At 41.3% G+C, this 23,090-nt stretch overlaps 1 protein-coding gene across 19 annotated transcripts in view; it reads right to left on the bottom strand.

Moving 5' to 3' along the window:
* Positions 1-4,836: 4,836 nt before the first annotated feature.
* Positions 4,837-23,090, bottom strand: part of CADPS2 (calcium dependent secretion activator 2) — a 315,634-nt gene continuing 297,380 nt past the window's right edge. For 10 of the 19 annotated variants that reach the window (XM_064142027.1, XM_064142021.1, XM_064142016.1 and 7 more), the window contains 3 exons: positions 10,658-10,762; positions 6,661-6,827; positions 4,837-6,015 (listed from right to left, as the gene is read on the bottom strand). In XM_064142027.1, the coding sequence (XP_063998097.1) occupies positions 5,793-6,015; positions 6,661-6,827; positions 10,658-10,762 (495 nt within the window). In that variant the 3' untranslated portion in view covers positions 4,837-5,792. Of the gene's footprint in view, positions 6,016-6,625; positions 6,828-8,880; positions 10,155-10,657; positions 10,763-23,090 lie in introns of those variants that run through there. The other 9 variants (XM_064142029.1, XM_064142031.1, XM_064142025.1 and 6 more) reach the window with 4 other exon arrangements.

The following is a 23,090-nucleotide window of genomic DNA, read 5'->3' as shown; positions in this document are numbered from 1 at the left end:
CAGGCAGGGTCAACTTCTCAGGAGCCGGACTTCTCTCCAAGCTGGAGCCACAGACCGAGCCCGGCAGAAGGGTCCTGCCAGTTTGTCAGAGTTACAAACTGCGGGAGGAATTAAGGGCAAAAGTTTTGCTTGGAGCTGATTTCATGTTCTGCCCGTGAAAGCTGCTGTTCTCTTTTTCCCTGTAATCGGTTTTGTGTTTCATTCCCTCTTAAGCTATGTTCTTGATATTGCTCACTTGCATTATTGTCATAACTTATCTCAACATGCATTCAAAATCCGAGTCACCGGCGAATTCATCTCGTCGTCAGGATTACTCCAATCCGATCTCAGAAGCGATTAGAGGGAGGTAAAATACCGCCTAAAGCCTAATCTTTAATTTCTTCCTCCTTAATAAAATGAATAATTCCATTGCGTTTTTAAGTAAAAAATGAATTGAAAAGGATAATAACTCCGCTAACCTTCTGTTGCGTGTATTAATCTTTTCCTGGAAGTGTTTAACCACAGTCCTGTTGCACGAGAAGGCTGCCTGTCGCAGCGAGCTCCCTTCGGGAGCCCTGAGTGGCTCCCCACGGCTAGAAAGACACAGATCACTCAGGTTCCTGGGCGGCGTGTCTGGGCGAGTTTAACGCGTGTGCGTGAATAAGGAGGCTAGGGAAAATACCTCCGGCCGGGGCACCGCAGGACCCGACAGCGCCTGGTCAGAACTCGATTATTGTTGTTGTTAGTAGTAGGACTAGTAGTAGCAGTGCCACCACCAAGGTTCATTGCAGAAGCCGGGGGTTTCTCTCACTCTCTCGAGCCGCCGTCTTCGTGGGGAGGCGATTTACTGTCTAGACGAAGGAGAGCTCCCTCCCTCTCTCAGCCCCGCCGTGCCCCAGCCCAAGTAACTCCTTTCCTTCCCAGACCCCGCCGCAGCTTGAAGCGCCGGCCCCGGCTTGCTAAAATCAGGAGTTAGCCCCTTGGCTGCTCAGGTCGCTGTCCATTCCCATTCAGGCCTTCTCGTTTAAAGTCTTTTGAAGGGAAAAAGTTAAAGCGGGGGGGAGTAGACTCTGGGATTACCGGGACGATGGGCCAACTGCGGTACCCGTTTATCATCGGCGCTAGGGGACATCCAGCTCCGTCGTTCTTCTCTGTGGGAACCTGCTGCTGTCCGCCTGGCTTCCAGGGCGGCCCTCCGGGCCCTGCGGGGCGAGGCGGAGGCGTCAGCAGTGTTCGGGAGCAGTGGACAGCAGCAACGGGCTCTGCTGCTTCAAGAGCTTATGCAAAGGCCCTTGGGCTTTGCCAGGCTGTTTTGAGTTGCAATTGCTCTCCGTTTTCTCCACTGACATTATATGTATGTGAATTCACTTTCTGAGACCAATAAACATATGTATAGTCTCCCATGCAGTAACTGCAGGTTAACATCTCTGTGTATCAGTTCCACTGCAAAGAAAAGAATAAAATGTTGCTATTTTTAACCGAGTCCATCACATAAAGAGAAGCAGTTGACATTGCCCCGCAAAACACGAGTGGGAGGTAAAACAAAGTTTGTCAGTACACTGCGTCTCGTACAGATGCCTCTAAACCGAAAGCCAAACGGGTGCAAATTAAGCCTTTTCACGTATAAAGCCTTTAGTCACATGTAATCGAAATTACAAGTGACCATCTAAAGCAGCGCTCCCAGCCCTCCCGTAATTCATGCAAGCGATTTGTCTACAAGTGTGCCAGCTATGAACGTGAACGGCAGCAATCACGTCTAATCTAATCAGTCCGCCTGTGAGGGGACCCAGCAGTGTCATCAACTCCAAAGGGCCCTTGGTGGAAGTGGCTGGGAGAGGCCAGCGGCAGCTGGAGCCATGAATGACACTTTCTCATTTGTTCCTTTCCCAGCTCAACAAATGTTTAGCCCCGTTGCTGCTAAATGAACGCCCTGCGCTCTTTGGCTCGGGGAAACTATTTGTTTTTAAGGTTCCTGAATAGGATCTGGAGCAATTAACTTATTTTTGTTTCTATTTTCTCCCAGGGTACTGGGAGCTAACCTAGACCAAAGAGCTGTCGGCGCCTAAGTGCCGCCTTCCCGGCACCGGAGTATGCCGGGCTTGCCTTGACGGCGGGGAAGAGGCGTCCTCCGTCAGCCGGCTTGCAGACGCGACCCCGGAACAAAACCCCACTCTCCCTCTGTGGGGTCCGTTTCGGTGTGCGGCTGCCAAGAAAGAGAGCGAAGCCAAGCGAAAAGCACGAGAATAAAGACAGAAGCAGGAGCCATGTCTCGTCGCAGGCACTCCTGGACAGCAGCCGGAGAGGGTTCCTTGCCTTCCCCAGCTGCTCGCCAAGCACTCCTACTCTGGGCACAGACACGGGGCAGAATTGAGCAGCCCTCGGTGGGGTGGGGACGGACGTATTAGTATTTCCTTTAAGGACAAAATCTTAAACTTTGATTGTTATTTCGCTGTTTGGTTGTGGGTCGGTGGTGGTGTTTTGTTTTGTTTCGCCCAGTCGCTATCAGAACGAAAGGCGCCTGTGCCGGTGGGAATCCGCCAGGGCCGGTGGCTGCGCTGGCCATCCCAGGCTGACCGAGGCGTCTCTGCGGGTGTCGTGAGGGTCCCAGATCCCCCCTTTTTCCCCCAAAACGAGTCTGTCTCCCTCTCTGCAAGAGGACTCTCCTGTTGCTTAATTTGCGGGTCCCGCCATCTGCTGTGCGTTCGTTTGCCGTTCTTCGAGTGTTTGAAACTGCCTGCGGAAGATGCTGTGGCAGGAAGGCTCACCAGCTACGCACAGCCCCACATCTCCTACCCGTACCCTGTGCTCACTGCCCTGACCCTTGCGGGGCTTGCGCTTGCTGCCCACGCAGAGGTGCCCCGAAGGCTCTCCGCGCCAAGAGTTTGCCGTGTCTCAGCAGGAGCTTTGCGCTCCAGAGACCTGGAAACACCCGGGGCCTGACCCGACATTACCCCGAGACTGGAGGAAGCGTCGAGTAGGCAGCATGTCCCCAAGGCCAAGAAGGGAAGCCGCACCTCTGGGCACCTTTGATGAGGACGCAGTCCTGTGGGAGCCGCTCGCGTCCCGCTCTTGCCAGAACTCTTTCGGCAGAGGTGCCCGCTGTCTCTGCTAGGGACCGGATTGAAAGCTCGGCGGGGGGCTCTACAAGCACGAGTCTCGTCCTCGGCGAGCGGTCAGTGCGGGCGCCAACAGCCAGGAGCCGGAGATGGGCCTCCCTGCCGGCGGCACCGGCCGTGGCGGGCCGCGGCAGCCGCGGGGCCATGCAAGGGAGAGCTGCGCGACCTGTGAAGACTAGGACGGGCTCTCGGCGCTCTGCCCTCTTGGCCTCGGAGGCAACGAAGGACTGAATTCGGCTGGAGGTGGGGAACTTGATACCCCAAGCCCGCTCTGCCGCCGAGGTGTTTTCCCCGGCCTCTTGCTCGGCCTCCCCGGGCCGGGGGCGGGAGGAAGTGACAGCCGAAGGGGGCGAGGTTTTGGCCGCGCGCATTCCCCTGCCCCAGAGGCTCTCCCACCCCAGCACTAGGACCCGGCCGCAGCGCTGACCGCAGGGCCGGTCGTGGCTTTCTCCGGTTCTTTTTTGATGCTACAAAGATGCAAGGAGGTGAATTAAACGAAATCCTTCCTGCCCCTCGACTAAAGGCTCCTTGCACTCCGCGCTTGCATAGGAAAAGCGAAGGCCGCGGTGGGGGCGGGTGCTGGAGCAGTGCCCTTCACTCTGTCCCGCGGAGCCCCGGGACAGGGCGGCGGGAGAACCGCTGCCTGCTTCGCTCCAAGCCGTAGAGCTAGAGGGGATGCTCGTCTCTCCCTGACGGGCACACACTCTCAGGAGTGTGCTGAGGTTTCAGACACGTAAATTACAATGTGTCGGCGGACCTTGCTTCCATGTCAGCAGGGCTGTGTCGCGGCGGCGCCTGACTCCGGAGCTGTCGCACAGATACTCAGTGGCCTTCGCAAGTACGGCATTGGTTCACGCTTTCACAAATCTAGTTACTAAGAAAGTACGTGAATTAATCAGAAACAGAGCGACCTTAGTAGCACTGTAATTTCTGTACCTGCCTTCCTGTGATGTCTGCTGTGCTGCTTTTCTAATAACAACAACAACAACAACAACTTAGCACGTACTTTGTGTCTGATTTCTTTGACATTACAAACACATAACTTTTCATGGTTACATCGCCTTCGTTTTGTTTTATACTTCTTTACACATCTTGATTTTACTGACAGACATGTCCTGCAGGTACTACTTGCACATGACACTGTATAACAAAGTGCTCCAAATATGGGGTGTAAATGTATTGTGCTTCACGAAGTCTGAGTAACTCAGAACCACTTCAAGCCACAAAAAATTGTTTTGGTCCATTTGTTTTGTTTTGTTTTTAAAGATAATCTCAAGGTTTGACTGCTCCCTAAGGGACAGGGAGCTGGGGAGACTCTGCAGCCTGGCAGGGCAGGGTCCAACTAGCCAGCCAGGGCTGGTCCCATGACTTCCAGCCAAGGAGGAAGATGGGCTGAAACAAGGAAAGAGACAGTGGCAATCCAAAGCCCAGATAGCTAACCTGTCTGTTATCAACAGGCAGGTCTGAAGTCAATCCATGGGCAGTCTTGATCAACAGATGGATTAAAAGCTCTCTGGATAGTTGGGCCCAAAGAGTTGTGGTAAACTGAGTTAAATTCTGTAAGTGCCCCACAGCTTGGCATTGGGCCCAGTTCTGTTTAATATCTTTATCAATGATTTGGATGAAGGGATTGAGTGCACCCACAGCATTTGCAGACAACACTGAGGTGAGCAGGAGTGTTGATCTGCTCGAGGCTAGGAAGGCACTACAGAAAGATCTGGAAGGACCAATACAGGTGCTGAAGCCAATGAGATGAGCTTTAACAAGTGTCAGGTCCTGCACTTTGGTCATAAGAACCCCAGGCAGCACTACAGGTTTGGTGTAGAGTGGTTGGAAAGCAAGCCTAGTAGAAATGGATCTGGGAGTGCTGGTGGACAACTGGCTGAACATAAATGAGCAGTGCCTTCAGATGGCCAACAAGGCCAATGGTATCCTGGCCTGTATAAAAAATAGTGTGTTCAGAAGGAGTAGGAAAGTGATTGTGCCCCTGTACTTGGCCTTGGTGAGGCCTTATCTTGAGTACTTTGTTCAGTTCTGGGCACCACAGCATGAGACACACATTGAGGTTCTGCAGTGTGTCTAGAGAAGAGCAACAAGGCTGGTGAGGGTTTTGGAAGGAGGTCTCTTCCAACCTGTTTGATTCTATGATTCTATGTCATATGGGTTAGTCCCCATATGGAACTGGGGTTATTTAGTCTGGAGAAGAGAAGGCTAAGGGGAGATCCTATTGATCTCTACAACTACTTGTGCATGCAAAAATGGCGGAGGGGTACCTGTTGTGCACACCCCACACTCCTGGCCCTACAGAGGCTGTCTCCCACTCTGCTGCTGCCTGAAAAGTGCATTTGCTTGCAGCTGCATGCACCCCGGGGGCAGAATCATGAGCGACTCAAAGGCTTCAAGTCTCTCATGACACCTCTGGTTGAGTCCTCCATCACAGCACAAAGAAGTGAAAATGGCCATATCCATCTTGTTCCAGTTCCTGCAGCCTGGCATGCTTCAACAAACTCCTGAAGCCAACAAACTCCTGAAGCCTTACAGCACAGGAAAACAGGTAGTAGGCACTAGTGGTTTGCTTAACAGAGAGGGGGTTTTGTTTGCCTTTTTTCTTTATAAAGGCATGATATTGTTGAATATTTGTTTGCTGTACATTTGTAGATCAGATACACATTTACTATAAATTAACATAATATAATCTTAGAACAAAACCCCACAGTTGCTATCTTGAGGAATCATATAAGAGTTCAAATGGTTTGAAATATTGAAAACATCTTTTAATTGTAGAATTCTATACAAACTTGGGTAGATGCAGAAGGGGACACACCAAAATGTGTTCTTATTGCCTGATTTTTTTCCCACAGAAATAGAAACATTGATGGCAAGCTTACTGACATTCAACATGATGAGATAATCTTCAAACCTGCAAAAAGAATAGACACAACAGCACTCCTAAGTAGTTTGTATGTGTTTGACAGTTCTCAAACTCCTACTACTTATATACCAACCTCAAAATACAGTGAGCCAAAGATTAAAACTTTTCAATGCACATCACAAAATAATGTAAAATTAAGCACAAAAAAAGAAGTAAACAGGGTGTAAAACTGAAAATACACTATTTTTTACATAGGGCTCTGAATTACTCCTGTATAGCTGTGTTTTAAGTGAGGCACACATTTTGTTCTGCTGCACAAGACATCAATATCTGATGGAGCTACAAGAACAAATGGTAACGAAAGGGAAAGAAACGTAACCACAAGTGGACCTCAAACTCCATGCCAGGGTTCTGACAGCCCTAAGCAAAGCTATACATTAAAATATGCTACAACCACTGTTCTCAAAATGTCCTTGGCACTTTCCCTCTGATAATCTTACTGTCATTAAAAAAAAAAAAAGGAAAAAGAAAAAAAGAGGAGCAAATTGCATTTCTGCGCCTGTATCATAAGGCAAAACTATAAACACAACAAGGACAAGTTACAAAAAAAAAAAACCCCGAGCCAAACACATCCTGCCCAGACCATCATCCCAATCACCCCAGAACTCCAAGTTCTTGGTGAAATAATATCACCCTTCTTCTTCATCACTGTCTTTCATACTAATGCCCTGAAGTCCTCCAGCATCTGTGACTGAGACTGTGGCCTCTTCTACGGTCAGACGGCTGTGAACAGTGTCGTAGGTTTTACTGTTGAGTGTTGCCTCCAGGACGCCTTGCAATCTGAAGTCTCGGTAGGTTTTCTGCAGCATAAAGAAAATATCCTGAATTGGTCTCTAGCAAGTCTGAGCAGTTTCCCACTAGACACTGGCCACTTCTACTATGCTGGTGCAACAGCTTCATGTCTTCCGGAGTTAGGGACCTCTCACCTAGAGTTTGATAAACATCTTGCAGTCTTCGTTTCTAGGCTGAAACTCTAGAGAGTCCACAAGCCACACTTTGATGGTCATTTCTTTAAAAGACTCTGTTCTGTACATTTCTAAAGCTGGTGAGGGGCCTGGAACACAAACTCTATGAGGAGAGGCTGAGGGAGCTGGGGTTGTTTAGCCTGGAGAAGAGGAGGCTCAGGGGGGACCTCACTGCTGTCTACAACTACCTGAAGGGAGGTTGTAGCCAGGTGGGGGGTGGCCTCTTCTCCCAGACAACCAGCAACAGAACAAGGGGACACAGTCTCAAGTTGTGCCGGGGTAGGTATAGGCTGGATGTTAGGAGGAAGTTCTTCCCAGAGAGAGTGATTGGCATTGGAATGGGCTGCCCAGGGAGGTGGTGGAGTCACTGTCCCTGGAGATGTTCAAGAAAAGACTGGATGAGGCACTTAGTGCCATGGTCTAGTTGTTTGGTTAGGGTTGGGTGATAGGCTCGACTGGATGATCTTGGAGGTGTCTTCCAGGCTGGTTGATTCTATGATTCTATTACTGTATGCAGGTTTCTCAACAACTTTCATTTGTTTCATTTAATAAGAAATCAACAAAGAATTCTTCCAGCTGCATATTGGCATGCAAATTTGCCTTCAGGTAGCCCTATCATTTTACAGAAAATGTGAATGTCTGTTTCTTTCTCCATTATAAGATTTTGTTTGCATTTACCTTGACATTTATAGGCCAAATGTTGAAAAATAAAATAATGTTTAGATTGTTATCTATACTGTGAATGTTTCTCAGGTGACTACTTCAGTTAATTTACATTGACATCAACATTTTGACTCAAATCTACACATTTACTTATTTTTTCCCCACTTAAGATTTTTTCCCTTGATATCCAGCCTTCCTGTAAACCAGCAGACAGTAGAACATTTTTTTTCTTTAGCTTTCTATCAAGTAAGAATTCTGACTGAAATTGTTTCCTTCATTGATACTATGTTCAAGTGAACAAATGGAAACCCATCTACTTTGTCTTTCTTAATTTTAGACTGTAGCATATTTGAAATAACCTCTCCTGAAGATAGCCTAAAACCTTAAGGACACCTTGACCTAGCTAGTTTCTAATCTTGTGTACACTGCTACTATGAGGTCCCAATGTCTGTGCAAGAGACTATGTGGAAAAGGAAATGGAAAATAATTAAGGGTTGTCAGGCCTGTTTCTTTTCCAGATGAGACTGTGCACAGTCCCTAGAGCAAAAAAAGAGAAAAGAGATGATCTTGTTTCACTCAGTAGTTCAGAGAAGTGCAAAAGACCTCTCAAAATGGGTAACATGCATCTGGGAGAATTTTCTCTGCCACTATCTATAATGATTATTTAAACCTTGTCTGAATCACTGCAACTGAGGTTTATTTGACTTTCATAGGTCAACTTCAGAATCGATGGATGCAGCTTATGTTTTGCTCACACACTCCTGTAAGTATCCTGCCTGGTCTTTTTCAAGTGTCACCATTACATTCCCCTTTTATAACACTGCACATTCAATTTCCTTTTATGCTGTTAACAGGTCCTACAGCATTTTCTTTCCATTTTACATAGCAATCCTCCCCTTCTCAGACCAGCACTCTAGGGTTCAGTAATTCCTCTTCTCTTGACATATTTTTGCAGGATAATAATGTTCACTTACAAGCTTATTTTTTTTATTTCTCCCCAATCTTCCTCTTGGTCCTTGACTCTTCTTCAGTCACATCCTTATGTATGTGTCTCAGACATCTAATGAGATTTTTATGGCATCCTTCAGTATTGGCTTTAATAGGAGCAAGCAGTGTTTTGCTCTTGTGGTCATTCTTAAGAATGCCACTACCTTTGCTGCAGCCAAACATGAAATAATCTATTTCTTAGTCATCCCATGTCCCTTAAAAATGATCTTCTATTTTTTTCCCCTTTTTTGGATTATTTCCAAGAGAGGGGCAACACAGGCTCCAAGTTTTTTTCTAATAACAACACGAAAAGTGCCTTCATTCACTCCAGAGTTTGGAGGAACTGTGCCTCACCACGTGCCTCTCTCCAGCTGGGCTTTGGCAGTGAACGTTTCTTATAAGACTCTCCTTGAACCATTGTTTCTTATTTCCCAGCAGCCTACTGTTTGCTGGGTTCCAGTTTTTATCAGTACTGTCTTCTTCACCACACAGGTGGGCACGATTTTATGTCTTTCAACACATTCATCAGAACCTCTATGACTGACATAAATTTCTTCAACCTTGAAGGTGCCATGGAATAGCACACTTGGAATTTGTGTGCAAAGCTGATCAGGTGTATTGGCACAGAAGGCTACTGCCCTAACCCAATGTGTTTCATTGCCATTGGGAGCCTGCTTCCTCTGAACACAGCTAACCAGTGTGTCAGCCTGCAAAGGGATTGCTGTTTGACAGTGCTGATGAAGTTCAGTTTTGCAAAAGCCTCTTCTTTTAATCTCACAGGTGATATTTAACTGGTATATTTCAGCCTGCCCATTCTTACATCTAACTGGGCACAAGTTTTAGATCCTGTGACAGTTACTTTTTCTCTTTTCTCCCAGATGGTAACTCTCTTCACTTAAGAAAAGCTTTAAACCTTTCACAAAAGCCAGTCGTTTCAACCACAAACAGCAAACTGCTTTTGCCATTTTGGCATATAATATAATGAAGAGCTAAACCTTGTTTCCAGAGAAGGTCAGAAGCAGCAAAGCTACGCTTGTGTGGTTCAGAGAGTCATAATGCCATGGCTGTTATGACTGTTTTCTTGCATCTCTTGCTCTATTCTTTCCCTTTTAGCTAGAGAATCCTGACAAGTGCAGCTGCAAATCTGGTGTCCACGTGTTAAAATCTGTTTGATTTGACAGTCTTGCCTGAATTTAATGGGAAGATATTTTTAAGAAATCATGGTCACCACTGACAACAGGTGCTTATTATTCCACATTTATATAGATAGCAAGAATGTTCAGAGTTAAATAACAGAATTAAAAGGGGGAAAAAAAGTGCAAAGTTTTTCTGTTTCTTGCTTAAGTATATTGGTTGACATCTGAAAGTGATTTAGGATGAAACTTTCTTTTATGGAAGGTAACCTGTAATTGCCTACTGCAATGTACTTCACACTTTGCCCACGAGCATTTGACATTGATCAGTGCAAACGGCTGAGAACTGAAGGCTTTGGTATTTCCTTTGATACTTCTCCTAGCATACGAAAGACAGTAAAATATTACCTAATATATTGAGTATTGTTTTCAGTTGAACCTAGTAATCACATAAAAAAAAGTAGCTCTGTTCAGGAAAGTGAAAAAACCAGAGAAAGAACATAATTTGCATTATTAAGTTAAAAGTAAAAAACAGCAGTATAACAATCAACTTATTAGAAACTCCATAGGGCATTACAGCTAGTAGTAACCTGCCAGTGTTCCTTGGAACAATTTGAATTGTTACTGAGGCAAGAATGGATGCCAATTGCTAAGGCACATATAATTAACATTAGAGGTTTTAGTATATTTTTTTTCATTCTGAAATTTGCTCCAATTATGAAAAAAAATCCAACCTCTTAACCTGAAACTATCTAAGTTTGTAACTTCAGCCCACCTATATTTTTTAATTTAATTTTTAGTGTGATCTGTACTTGACCATATAAATGATTTGCATCTTTTCTCTCTTTACTATGCAGCCTAACACAAATATATTTTATTTACCTTCACTATCTTGATGAGAGTCTTCAGCTGATAGACGTGAAGCTGAAGGTCTAATCTATCAGCCAACCACATGCATATGACTTTCATGGAGCCACTGTACCATTGCTGAAAAAAATGATAAAAAAACCTCACTAAACAATCTTGCAGTATTCATTTAACAGATTTGGTAATGAGAGGTAATGAAACACTTTGAAATGATCACAGATCAGCACTTGAAGTCAACAATGATATAATTTCCTGTTAAGAGAATTGCATGCCAGCAGGAAATCAAATAACTTGACCTAGACTGTTCTTTACATGAATTAGCAACTGCCATTTTATCTTTCAGTTACAACATTTTCAAGCAAAACAGTGTTATGCACTTTGCTATCTGCCAGTAAGAATGCATATTAAATACACAATTACACGACAGAACTGACAGCTAAAACAGCAAGGGAACAAATCAAGTAGTGTATCTTCTGAGAGAGTTTGCAATACCTAGATTTTGCAAGCCAAACAGGAAAGAGCATCAAACTATGAAAGCTGTCCTGCTTTCTTCAAATTAAATCAATTTTTTATTAAGAAAAAAAAATCAGAAATCCATGAAAACTGTATTGAAGTAGTAAACAACCATTCCACTCATCACAAAATAACCACATTAAGGTTTTAATTTACGTAAATGACTAATTATAATTACAGCCTAGCTCAGTTCCTTTTTATGTCTTAGGCACAGGTATGTTTTCACTCAAAGCTTCACAAGCAGACAGGGTAAGAATAAGCTCTCTGCTGTTTGTGTCTGTTATGGCAAAAAAATCTGCTCAGATCCAACTAGCTACTATAATAACTCTTGCACTTTAACTGGATTAAAAGAGATTTTTACTAAATACAGTTGTAGCTACTTTCCTTTCCCTTCTGTAGAATACCAACCAAAGATCATTTAGCCAAAAAGCAAAAATGAAGAGGTTTTTTTGGGTTGTTTTTATTTTAAAGAGAGATTAAGAAAGTTTGTGTCCTAGCTCTGTTTCTAGTCTCCTTCCCCACAGGCAAGAGGATTAAATTATTTTCTAACGTAATGTCCTGTGTCTTTACAAAATACACAGCTATGCAAAGAGAGGAAACACTGAATGAAGCATGTTTGGGAAGGGATGCATCATGAAGGAAGGATCCAAAGTCTCATTAGCAATATCTATATGAACAAATGAAGAAAAAAAACTGAAGCTAAATTACTGGCTACCAGGTGTAACAAAAGATATACATAGAATTCTTTTATCAAAATGTAAGCTCTCTAGAAAAAGCTTATAGGAAACAGTCTCATTTTACTGTAACTACCAGTTTCAAGCTAAGTCTGAAATAAGATTTTTACATAATAATAGCTTTCAGTTCTCCTTTAATATATTAAAATGTATTTTAATTAAAACAATTGGAAAGTAATTACTTTCAATTTTTAAAAGAGTTTCTCCTATTAATTTACTATTTTACAGAAATGAGCAAAATCAACACAAAAAAAAAAAATCCAGATAGCTGTGCTTTTCACAAAAGTAGTTTGATTTGTTAATAAAAAAAGAAGTGTAACTGATTTTTTATCCATAACATACTGGACTTTCATCACCAAATGAAATTTTTACACTACTTATATTATTTTACTCCAAACATGCATGCTGGTTTTGATTTCCTCTATAAGTACCTGCAAAATAAGGTGATGTGACAGAGTTGTTACCAAGGGGCAACTGTAAACTACTGATGTATGTATACAGATGTCCAGAAAATAAAATGCAGTTGAGCTTATTCACTTGGGGGACTGTATTGATCTAATAAGCACAAAAATTGTATGCCAAGCATTCTACTCAGAATATCTATTGTTATTTGCAATAAGATGAGCCCAATTATTACATTATTGCTCAAACTCTACAGCTGTTAATCTTTAACATATTTGCAGTAGACAGAATGATTTTAGTGGTAGAGTTGTCTCAAAACTGACACTCTGCCATAAAAAAAAAAGCCACTAACACATACGTGCTGCATTCGGTTTAAGTGGAAAGCAGAAGGGGCTCAAACATGCTCATACAAACTACAGACAGGGTCAAAAATTCTGTGATTGGTTTTCTCTTTTAGCCCCACTCAACAGTGCAAGATTGCTGAGAAAGACCTAGTTTTATTTGTTTGGCAAAAAAGGGTTTTAAGGCCCAGCCAGACAATTTATGTAGGACGGATGCAGTGAAAAATTAGACTCTGTATATCCACATCTGGGATATGCTCACATGCACTGAAAACAAATGTAAGAAACCGGAGGGAATTAATTTTGCTTCTCAAATTTGTGAATGAAAAAACAACAACAACAACTAAGTTTTCCTGACTAGCTTTGATTTGTTAAAACCTGCACTAGAAACATTTGGTGACTGTGAAATGACACTATGGTACTTGCTCTTCTGTCAATGTACCTTGTTCAGAAAAAAAATATGGCTGCTCTTGAATATCAGAAAAATATGCATTATGATTTAGAATTTCCACAGTGTTTTTGACAAAAATCATATTCCAGTATACTTCCAGAATTCTTCTAGAGGTACCTGTGGCTAGGGTTTGTGTTATAGTTTCGAGCACTTAGTACAGGCTGAAGCTGCATAAACATACTGGATTTCATAAGAAAGAAAGTAAATATTTCCCTAACGCTTCATTTGGAGCCTGTTAAAATGCAAAAGCACCACAAATGTCTCTCAGAGGTGGAATCCGAGGCTACACATTTAGACAATCATGAGAATGTTATAGAGGCTGAGATGCATCTACTGTGACTTATGGGAGTCTACCGCAAGCTTAACAGCTTAATCAATGAGATAATGGTCCTGAGATGACACAGTTTTAAAGTAATAGGAGTAATAATAATAATTTGAAAGTACTTTAAACTTGTTTAAGAAGAAGTAATTTTCCCATTAGTAACAATGGCACTGAAAAGACTCCTGCAGATGTCAATTAAATGGTATTGCTGTCATGTTCTCGGCTGTTGTCGATGTGAGAATAAAGCAGGAAATGTTTATTACGTATTTTTTCACATCAGCACATAACAGCAGCCAACCACTTTAACAAAAATATGTTTGCTTCCTTGTTTCCCTCTCCTCTCCTTATTCACAGCTCATCCAGCTCCTGTAAGGGCATGCATTACTCACTTCATTTTCCTGAGATACCTCTTTTAAAGCAAAAAATAAGAGAAAAGGAAAGGCTAGGCTTGACTTTGTGAGACCCCTGTATTTATTCACACTTATTGTGCATGACTGTAGACTGGTAAATCATATTAGCAGCCCATCTCCCCATCAAGCTGCTACTTGCTTTCCAGCCCTGGGAAGGTTCAACAAATCAACAGGAGCACGGAAAACAGAACATCAGTCTAATCTAGTGTTTAAGGTGAAGTTTTCAAACCCAATCTAAGAAGATCTTTAGAGCAAGCAACAAGCTGAAGGGCTCAGAAGGTGGTATTGACAATGAAAGAGTGTTGAAATATTGAGAAGCGCAGCACTTGTGCATTTTTAATAACAAGAGGGTCAACAAGGACACAGCTCCCTCAGTGCCAATAGTTGCCACACCAGGGCAATAAACGCTCTCAGTTCATCAGATTTCTTAAACAGTTCATCAGCTTTCTTAAACACCCTAAACCCCCTCAGCGGATCTTTAGTCTTAAATTAACAAACCAAAGCAATGAAAGAGGGTGCAGCGTGAATGGCCAGCATTGATCCCCAACGGGGCTCGGCTCGGCTACAGGCACTGAAAAACTCGCACCATTGTCAGGAGGAATTGACAAACCTCCTGCCCTAAATAGTCCAGCTGAGGCAGGCTGGAGACACGCAGCTGTAAAGGGCTCCCCTTGCCCCGCTCCCAGCACTCACAATGCACCAGGCATGAGCTCTTTGTCAGGCCCAGACTCTGCAATTTTCTAACAAGGATTAAAGTTGTTTCTCGGGAGGGCCAGTGAAAAGCGATTTAGCAACATACCGTGCTTTCTTCAGGCAAGTTAAAGAGAAGTAGTTAAGGAATTTCATTCTTCTGTTGACCGGTGGAAATGCAAAACAAATATATTAAATATTCACCATCTTTCTGGGTGCCCGAGCTCTAAGGTTCACAGAATGCTTCAATTAAATATAGCACTTCGTGGCTGAAAGCAAGCACTTCAGATTTAGTTTTGAAGTTTTATAAAACGGTGCAGCTGTTTGCCACCTGGAAGGAGGCTCAATACATAGTACCACACAATGCTTTAGTCCTTCTAGGGCTGGTATCCCTAACGCCTGAGACACAAGACCCCGCCGAGTTTCTATATCTAGCTGCTCTTGATAAATGGGCACTGTCAAAATGCTTTTTCTACTGAATATGGCTTGGAGAACAGCTTTTCTAGCAGCAGCATTTTACCTTCCTATGGAAGCCTTTATTGCACTATTGATCAGGAATTGGGTCACTCAGATGGCAATGGGATGTTTGTACTTCCTTCAGCTCCACTTTTGCTATCAGGAACAGTAACAAAAAGTATTCTTCTCGCTAAAGAGATTGTACGTGAAAGGTAGCACAAGCAAAAACGTGTAAGAAATACTATGAGCATGTTAAACATTAAGTGCTAAAATGCCTCATTTTTACTAAAAGGCAATGCTCTCACATTGCTTCAAGGTATTGATAGCTAGCAATAGCAGTGTGCTAAGGAACTTAAAAACCATTAAAAAATGTTAAATCATGAAAGAATAAACAGGTTATTAGTTAAAAGTGCAAACAGTAAAAGTTAGGAGAAAGTTTCTAATTTCAGTTTTCTTTCTGTCTTTGTAAAATGTGAATAATTACACTGCCCTCTTTTGTTGAATCTTAATGATAGTAAGAGAACCGAGGTAGTGCCTTTGAACACAGTCTGAGGTTTAGAAGTTGCAGCAATATTTTCAAGTTTAGCTATAGACATCACCCATCTAAATGTAGATTTTTACCTGAGCAGTGAATAGTTCATAGACTCTTCTGAAGGCTGGAAAGCCTTGGTAGCTCTTACAAAAACCCAGATAATTGGGGAAGGATTTCTCAACCTGTGCCCAACATGATACATCAGTAGGTCATCTGCATCTGTAAATCTACACTGAAATATCAAGCTAAGGTATCAGATCAGAAGCAGCAGTTGACATGTAAAATACATTATTTTTCAGAAATGAAAAATATTTAGCAGCAATGATGTAAGATTGCAAAAGATGTTTATGCTTTTCTGTCAGCTTTAGGTAGCCTCTTGAATACGAAAGTCTGAGAAACCTTTGAAGATTGTGGAAACTTTAGGTAGACACAGACAAAAAAAAATCCACATACCAGCATCTATAAATTTGTTTTGTACTCTCTTCCTACCTTCTCAGTTCTCATTCCTGATGCAGGTGATTTATGAACTGGTCAAAATATCTATTTCTTCTGCTGGAATGAGACCAGACCTTGCTGACTAATGACGCTGCACCCTCCTGTCACTCCCTGCTGTATCCTTGCTCCCCTGGGAAGAACAAAATCTCTCCAGTGACTTTTACTAGATTGCACTCTTCATAGATTTGGACTAATCTGTGAGGCACTTTCAGTCGCATTTCCACTGAGAGTATCTGTGTCAATCACTAGGAAACTGAAGGAACAAAAGCTGGGGAAACCTCAAAGAAGAAAAAATTCTCATGCAAGAGCTTTCCAATCCCACTATCAGCTCCATCATGGTAACAGCCACTGCACTTCTGTCACATGTTGTTCGACCCCATGACAGTGTTGTTTCTCCTTATACATAGCCTTGTAATGCCACAACACAAAACATTAGGCTAGGTTTTGCTCTGAGTACTCAAGCTTGCAGTGACATCTCGGACTATTCTCACCAAAATCCAGAATTTTGCTTTTGCAGGAAGCCCATGCAGAAGTGCTATTTGTGTGTGCCTCTCAACGTTGTTGTTATGTTACAGTAACATTTCATTTGGCAGAAGTGGTCATTTAGCTGGCCTGTGACTGTGGAAATAAAAATCACATCATCCCTATGTACAATAAAAAATTAAAGTATGCTAGTAGCCTGGATATACTTGCAGCCATCCTAATACTTCTGGTCATTTGTCTTCTTGGCAAGAAAGTAATCCTTCTGTTTATAACATCAAAGAAGTTTACATTATTTCTCTGAAAAATGGGAGAAAACAATCTCCACTGTTTTACTCAAGGTATTTTCTATGACTGGGGAAAAAAATGGTGTGGCATAAGTTTCATGGCAAAATGATTATAGAGGGAAACAGCTATCATTACAATTGTGCTGAGAGTTAGAATTGTATCCTCACTTCGTGGTGGGTTGAAACTACCACATGTACTTACAGACTTGTTTAGGTCCTGTGTATTTGCTTTACTTACTTTTATACCTTTTAACCAGTAACAGTACATAAAAATTAACATGCAGACATCAGATCTGGAAAGTTTGGGGGCTTAATTCTGCTTCTTCAATGTTCACAAAGTTCAAGAAGAATAATATTAATTCTGGGGATCAATATGCTGTCACTGTTTTTATTCCAGTGTCTGTTTTACTTCTTCCTCTAGGTCTGAAATAATAAGCCAAATTTGGAACTTTGGCTTGAGAATGTGCAGAAATATTTGGTGCCTAAATTACAGCTCCATAATTACCAGGAGAGGAAAAATGACAAAGAAGCCACATAGTTACTGTCTGCTTCAACACTTTACATTTCTTGTGATAAAGGGATCAGGACCAAGATTTCTTTATCTTGGTCATTTCAAACTACACAAGTTGCCTTTTCTCTTGCTTGGCCAGGGAAGAAATGTTTTCTTCCTTTCAGAAAGATTCCTCCTTTGGTTTCTTTCTGTGTTTTTTTTTTTTTTTTTTTTTTTTTTTTTTTTTGTGCCATTACTCCAATGAAGTTCTCAAGGAACTAAAAAAACCCACATTTTATTTTTCTTGAGAATGACTAATTAATGAAAAAAACACTTTATTCTCTGGTCAGTCTCTTCCCTGCCTGTTTGAATAAAGGATTCCCACTTCCAAAGCAACAGGGAGAAAAGGGAAAGGAGCTCAGCAGAAATAGGAACGCAAAAACCCTGTTCACCAGGATAAGATATTTTGATCTTACAAGGAAAGAAATTAGGCCAGCTAGTTTTCAGTAATAATGAGAGAGGAGAGGGCTCACTTAAGAGCATAATAAGCATCTTCAAAACTCCTAGGCAAAGCTGACATTGTTCTGAAGTAACAAAGAACATGTAACACATGAAAAGCCTATCTTTTAGGAGGAAAGCAAATTCTCAATATTCTAGGCTTACCATAGTATTGCATGGTTGGAAAAGACCTTAAGATCCAATAATAATCTAACATCTCCTCACTGTTGGACCACATCCCTAACCAGCTCATCTAGGCATTTTTTAAACACTTCTAGGGATAATGACTCCACCACTTCCCTGGGCAACCTGTTCTAGTGTCTGATGACCCTTGCTGTGAAAAAATGTTTCCTAGATAGAAGCCAGCTAGTTGCTATGGAACTGGTGCCAAGTCACAAATAAATACACACTTTCAATGTAAAATAAACAGTACTCATCTCTTCCTACACTCTGTATTGGTTGCTAAACAGCAGTTTACAATATTTATGCTACTTTATAATGTTTGTGACCTTAATTTTTTTCTGGCTTCTTCACATATGGTAGATACATTTGGAAACTGGAAGTTTGCAAACCCAGACATGCACAACTTCCTTCTGTATCTGGCCATACATAGTGTTGCTCCTCTGATTTTAAACACTGGGTACCAAAACAATGCTCATGACTGCAAGAGACTGACAATACAAATTTCCCTGCCCCACACCGGATACTCACTGCATCTGTGAACAGTACTTCCACAGGTTATTTTTGGTGCTGAAACTCTCTAGAACAAACACTTATGTCCTGCTTCACTGTGTGCTCTGCTGCAATTTGGGTATGTCTGCAAATATCCTCCAAGGCACGGAATGGTGAACAACATTTGAGTGACCTTGAAATGAAAGCCATCTGGGAGCCTCAGAATAAACATATGAACAAAGAATAACATCACCAAGTTGTCACTCACTGTAATGATAACTTCTTGCTATCAGGCTCCAGTTTTACAAACCCTATGGACATGCTTTAGCTGCACAAATGATGAACAGTCTTTCTAAGTGGACCCAGAATGTTAATAAGGTTAAATGTTCATATTCATTCTGCCTCTGAAGAATATAACTGAAATACCTATCTTTGCTTTTGCCCAGTCATCCAGGACTCCATGAGGAGTCCCTGGAGTGAGGCATTGGAAAAGGTACTGCCAGAAGAGAACCCTTAAAGGGAGCATACTCTTAATCTCTGTACCATGTACCAAAAGTGAGGAGGATCAAAGTTGGGACAGAGCCTGAGCTGTAGTTTTAACACTCACATTAGTAGTTCTTGTCTTAGAGTCTTCTATTTAGACTCCCTGCTCCATGTGGGAGTCTATTTGAGACTATATAAAACACCCTGGGTTCATCTAGGTATATATTTATAGGCAGCTCATTTCTTTCCACCTCAGAAATCTTGACTCATCACCTGTTTACTCTGCACGTTATTGTAGTGGCATATGACAGGGCTGGATGCAGCTGTGAAGTTGATAGGGAGCTGCACAGTGGTGGAGCCACTCCTCTCCTACACTGCATCGATTTGGCACCACACTGAGCAGTGCTAATGCAGAGCAGAGGTCCAACCTCTTGCCTTCCTCTCGTTCCTCTCTTTCACTCATCTCTTTGGAGAAAGTAACCTTGGATTAGTTTGCTTCTTTCCACCTCTGACCCAACTGCCCGTGTGCACTCTTTCAGCTATGCAGATTTTACACCTGTGTAGCTTTGGGTTTTTTTTTTTTTTTTAAATTTTTACATTTTCTTGTCTTTTTTTCCTCCTATTTTTCTATTATTTTTAATACTTTTTTTTCCACATACAGTAAACCTTTTTATTACAGTGTACTACAAAGGATAGGCAGTATAGTGTCAATGAAGAAAATATATGATGAAATGCTTGAAAATGATTTAAAGGAAGTAATCTCTATATAGGTCAACACTTTTGCACATTTAAATGAACACCAAAGCAAGCTTCATTTCCCTGTGATTAAACAGGTTATGTAGTTCTTCCCAATGATGAACCTCTGGATTCTGACTCTGTCAGAGCACTCTGCAGTATCCTCATCTGGTACTATTTCAATTTATAACATAGCAATTCATTTTTGTTACTCCAGTCTCATGATAGTAAAAATAGACTATTCTTATGCTTTCTGGCACTATTTCTGCTGTAATACGATCAACATTTTGGTTGTGTGTCTATCTGTGAACACCTAAGCAGGGTTTGCTTGATTTTCCTTTTTAAACTAAGCTTGACCCAAACGAAATACAAGTATAAATATGAAATCCTCAGGCAAGGTTTGAGAAGCCACAAGGTTCTGCTGTTTATATGTGTGTGAATTACAGTACATCAAGAAATCAATATTCCCTAGATGGTGCTTGTGCCTGGCACTTCATGGTGAACAAACATTAGGTAAGACAATATAAATGGTACAATCCTTATTGATTTCTCTTGACTGTGTAGAATGTGAAAGCTGCAGCCACAGTTAACACTTACTGACAGACTCATCTAAAGTTTCAGTGCTATTTTATATTTTTATAGTTGTCCACGTTCAATTGATTCCATTAAGTTGCCAGACACATTTCAAGTCATCTAGATAAGGAAAAAAAAAATGCAGTGACTGGAATGAGATGCTGCTACTTTGTACCTAGCAGGATAAAAAGGTTAAAGGACTAAACGGTGCCTGGATGTTGGAAGGAGTTCTTTTATTTGATAGAATTGTTACTGTTTCTTAGTGAATGGATACTGCGAGTGACGGATAGATGGACTTAACTAAGTTAAATAAATGAACTAACAGTACAGACCAGGGGTGTCTATGGGGAAATTGAAGTGTACTGGAACCTCCCCATGTCACAGACTCTCCCCAAACAAACAAGCAAAACCCCCTCATAGTTCTATTCCTCACTGATAAAATTCTCTCAGGGAAAAAAAAAAAATTCAGATGGGCTGAATCTTGAGGATTTGAATCTTAAGGATTTTTTTCCATTTTGACTCATGATGTACATTTAAAATTGCCTTTGAATATAAATTTATATATATATATATATATATATATATATGGTTTCTTTTTCTCCTCAGAGAAAAGTCAGCTCACACAGGTCAAGGGAAATTAGGGAGTAGGGTGACATAGGAAATTCTGACTATAAAGATATTAAATTCAATACCCTTAAAAATAATTATCTATTTATCTTTTATACTAAAAGAATTCTTTTATCAAGATAACAAAACATCCATTTAATAGTTTCTTAGTCTCCTGCTAGGAAGATTTAAATAATATGATTGAATTAGTGTGAAAAAGGTGTCATGAATACTAAATTTGGACTGGATTATGAGACACATAGTGTCTTGAGAAAAACCTTTACATTTCTTTTTTGGCTGTTTGGTACTCAGCAAGATAGAAACTCAGAAATAAAAAATGGCATAAAGAAAGAAGAAAAGGGGAAATATGACATACCAAAAAATGTGTCAAAACCAATTGTAGTGTTGTGGTTTCCTCTAGAGACAATACTCTCAGCTACAGGGTAAAATAGCTTACAAAGTGCTGAATATTCTAATCCTGAAGCAGCAAACTCTGAAGTACATACTTTGCTTTAAGTGTGTTGTGGTCCTATTGATTTCAACAGTACTGAGTTCTGATGCATTCACAGCAGCATTATCAGCACCTTCCAAGACTGGCACTCCTTTTCTCAGCATATTCCAGGAAAAAAACCACAAGCAAGCAACAAACAAACAAAAATCAAAGAAAACATTTACATTATGTACAATCAGATGGAACTTACTTTTTTTTAAAGCTTTCAAATGAACTGCTATTATTTTATAGAGATTTCTTTCTCCAAAATTGAAGTGAAACTACTTGAAAACGTCATGAATAATTTAGTGAACTATGAAAAAACTTTGAAGAGTAAATTTGCAAGATGCTGCTTTCATTTTGCAGAAAGAGTCACATCTTTGACGTGTAAATATAATTCACTTTTTCAGTTCATATTTAGACTGCCTACAGTTTTCTCTAGTATTTGTTCTTTTACCAAAAAGACACAACAAACCATTTTAAAATTACAAGAATGTCTTTAGATCAAGAGGAAATTGCAGAGTGGTTTTCAAGAGCTTTCTATTTGCCCTATAAAATATTAGACATAATTAAAGATGAGTTAAGACTTTGGTGAAAATCTAAAGAGCATCGGCAAATCTGAGCACTGCTCAGCTTTTCAATTGCTTCTCTACTTCTCAGTTCTTTTAAATGGTTTTCTATGGCAGGAACATTTTTCTTAATTAGTCACAGCTAATTAGTGTTCTGGCATAGACAAGTAATCAGAAATGTCAGAGCTGCAAGGCTACATCTCCCTAATCCTTTGATAATAATTTAGCCTCCTGGGAGGGCCTCAAGCTGCGGTAAGTAGTGGCTGACAATAAGGCAAAATTAGGTGGGCAGCAGACCATTAGGATAGGAAAATAAAAAGCACTACCAAATCCTGCTGAGCACCATCAGGCAACTAACTACACTGCCAGATGAGGTGCCTGTTTAAGCCTGTGTTGTTAATTAGCTGATTCTACCAGACCTGCCACATATGTCCAGGTGCATCATGCAAAGATGTGTATTTCTGGGTTTGCGCCAAAGGACAATTTTGCACTCTGATCAAATGTCAAGAATCTGAGAAAGAAGCCCACATATTTCTTGAAGATTATTCTGAGTTATCAAAGAAACAAGAAGATCAACAAGCTACAATCCATTTTTGTTGAGTCTCTTTTAAGTAATTAGCCACGGTCCTCTCGTGTTTCTCAGAGGTTAATACAAACACAGCTTTTGCTTCAAATGTGGCCTTTAACCAGTCCTACCTAGCCTCGACTTGCTGAGGTTGCTTTGGCATACAGTCTAGATCAAAAAGGAGACCTTTTGTCAAATCACACATTTACAAATAATTACATAATGAAAGTGGAGATTACTTATTAAAATTAACGTGACAGGAAGCAATTTGAGAACTGAGAAAGAAAAATTCACAACTGAAGTTTCTCAACAAACACTGAATATTCAGTACGACAGGAATGGTGCTTTTGAGCGAGGCATGGACGCAGAAAGAGTTGGGAAGAGCAGAAGGAGGTGGTACTCTTAGCTGTTTAACAGCAACTGAACATTAACTCACGTGCCAGGGAGAAGCATTTGCACATTTTACACACCTTTGGTGTAAAAGGTCAGAAAATGTACAGAAATGATGCGATTGAATAAAGCATTTGCTAAAGATACGACAGCAAACAGACATGAACCAGATAGTACTGTGTGTATTTAGCTAGGCATAGACTAAAGTATAACCTCAGGTATATCACTGATCTTAAATCATCTGGGTTACTCATGGAAAAAGAA

This window comes from Pogoniulus pusillus, chromosome 4 (assembly GCF_015220805.1).
Source record: "Pogoniulus pusillus isolate bPogPus1 chromosome 4, bPogPus1.pri, whole genome shotgun sequence".
Classification (NCBI taxonomy): domain Eukaryota; kingdom Metazoa; phylum Chordata; class Aves; order Piciformes; family Lybiidae; genus Pogoniulus; species Pogoniulus pusillus.
Note: the sequence above shows the minus strand (reverse complement) of the source record. Positions and strands in the feature narration are given on the sequence as shown.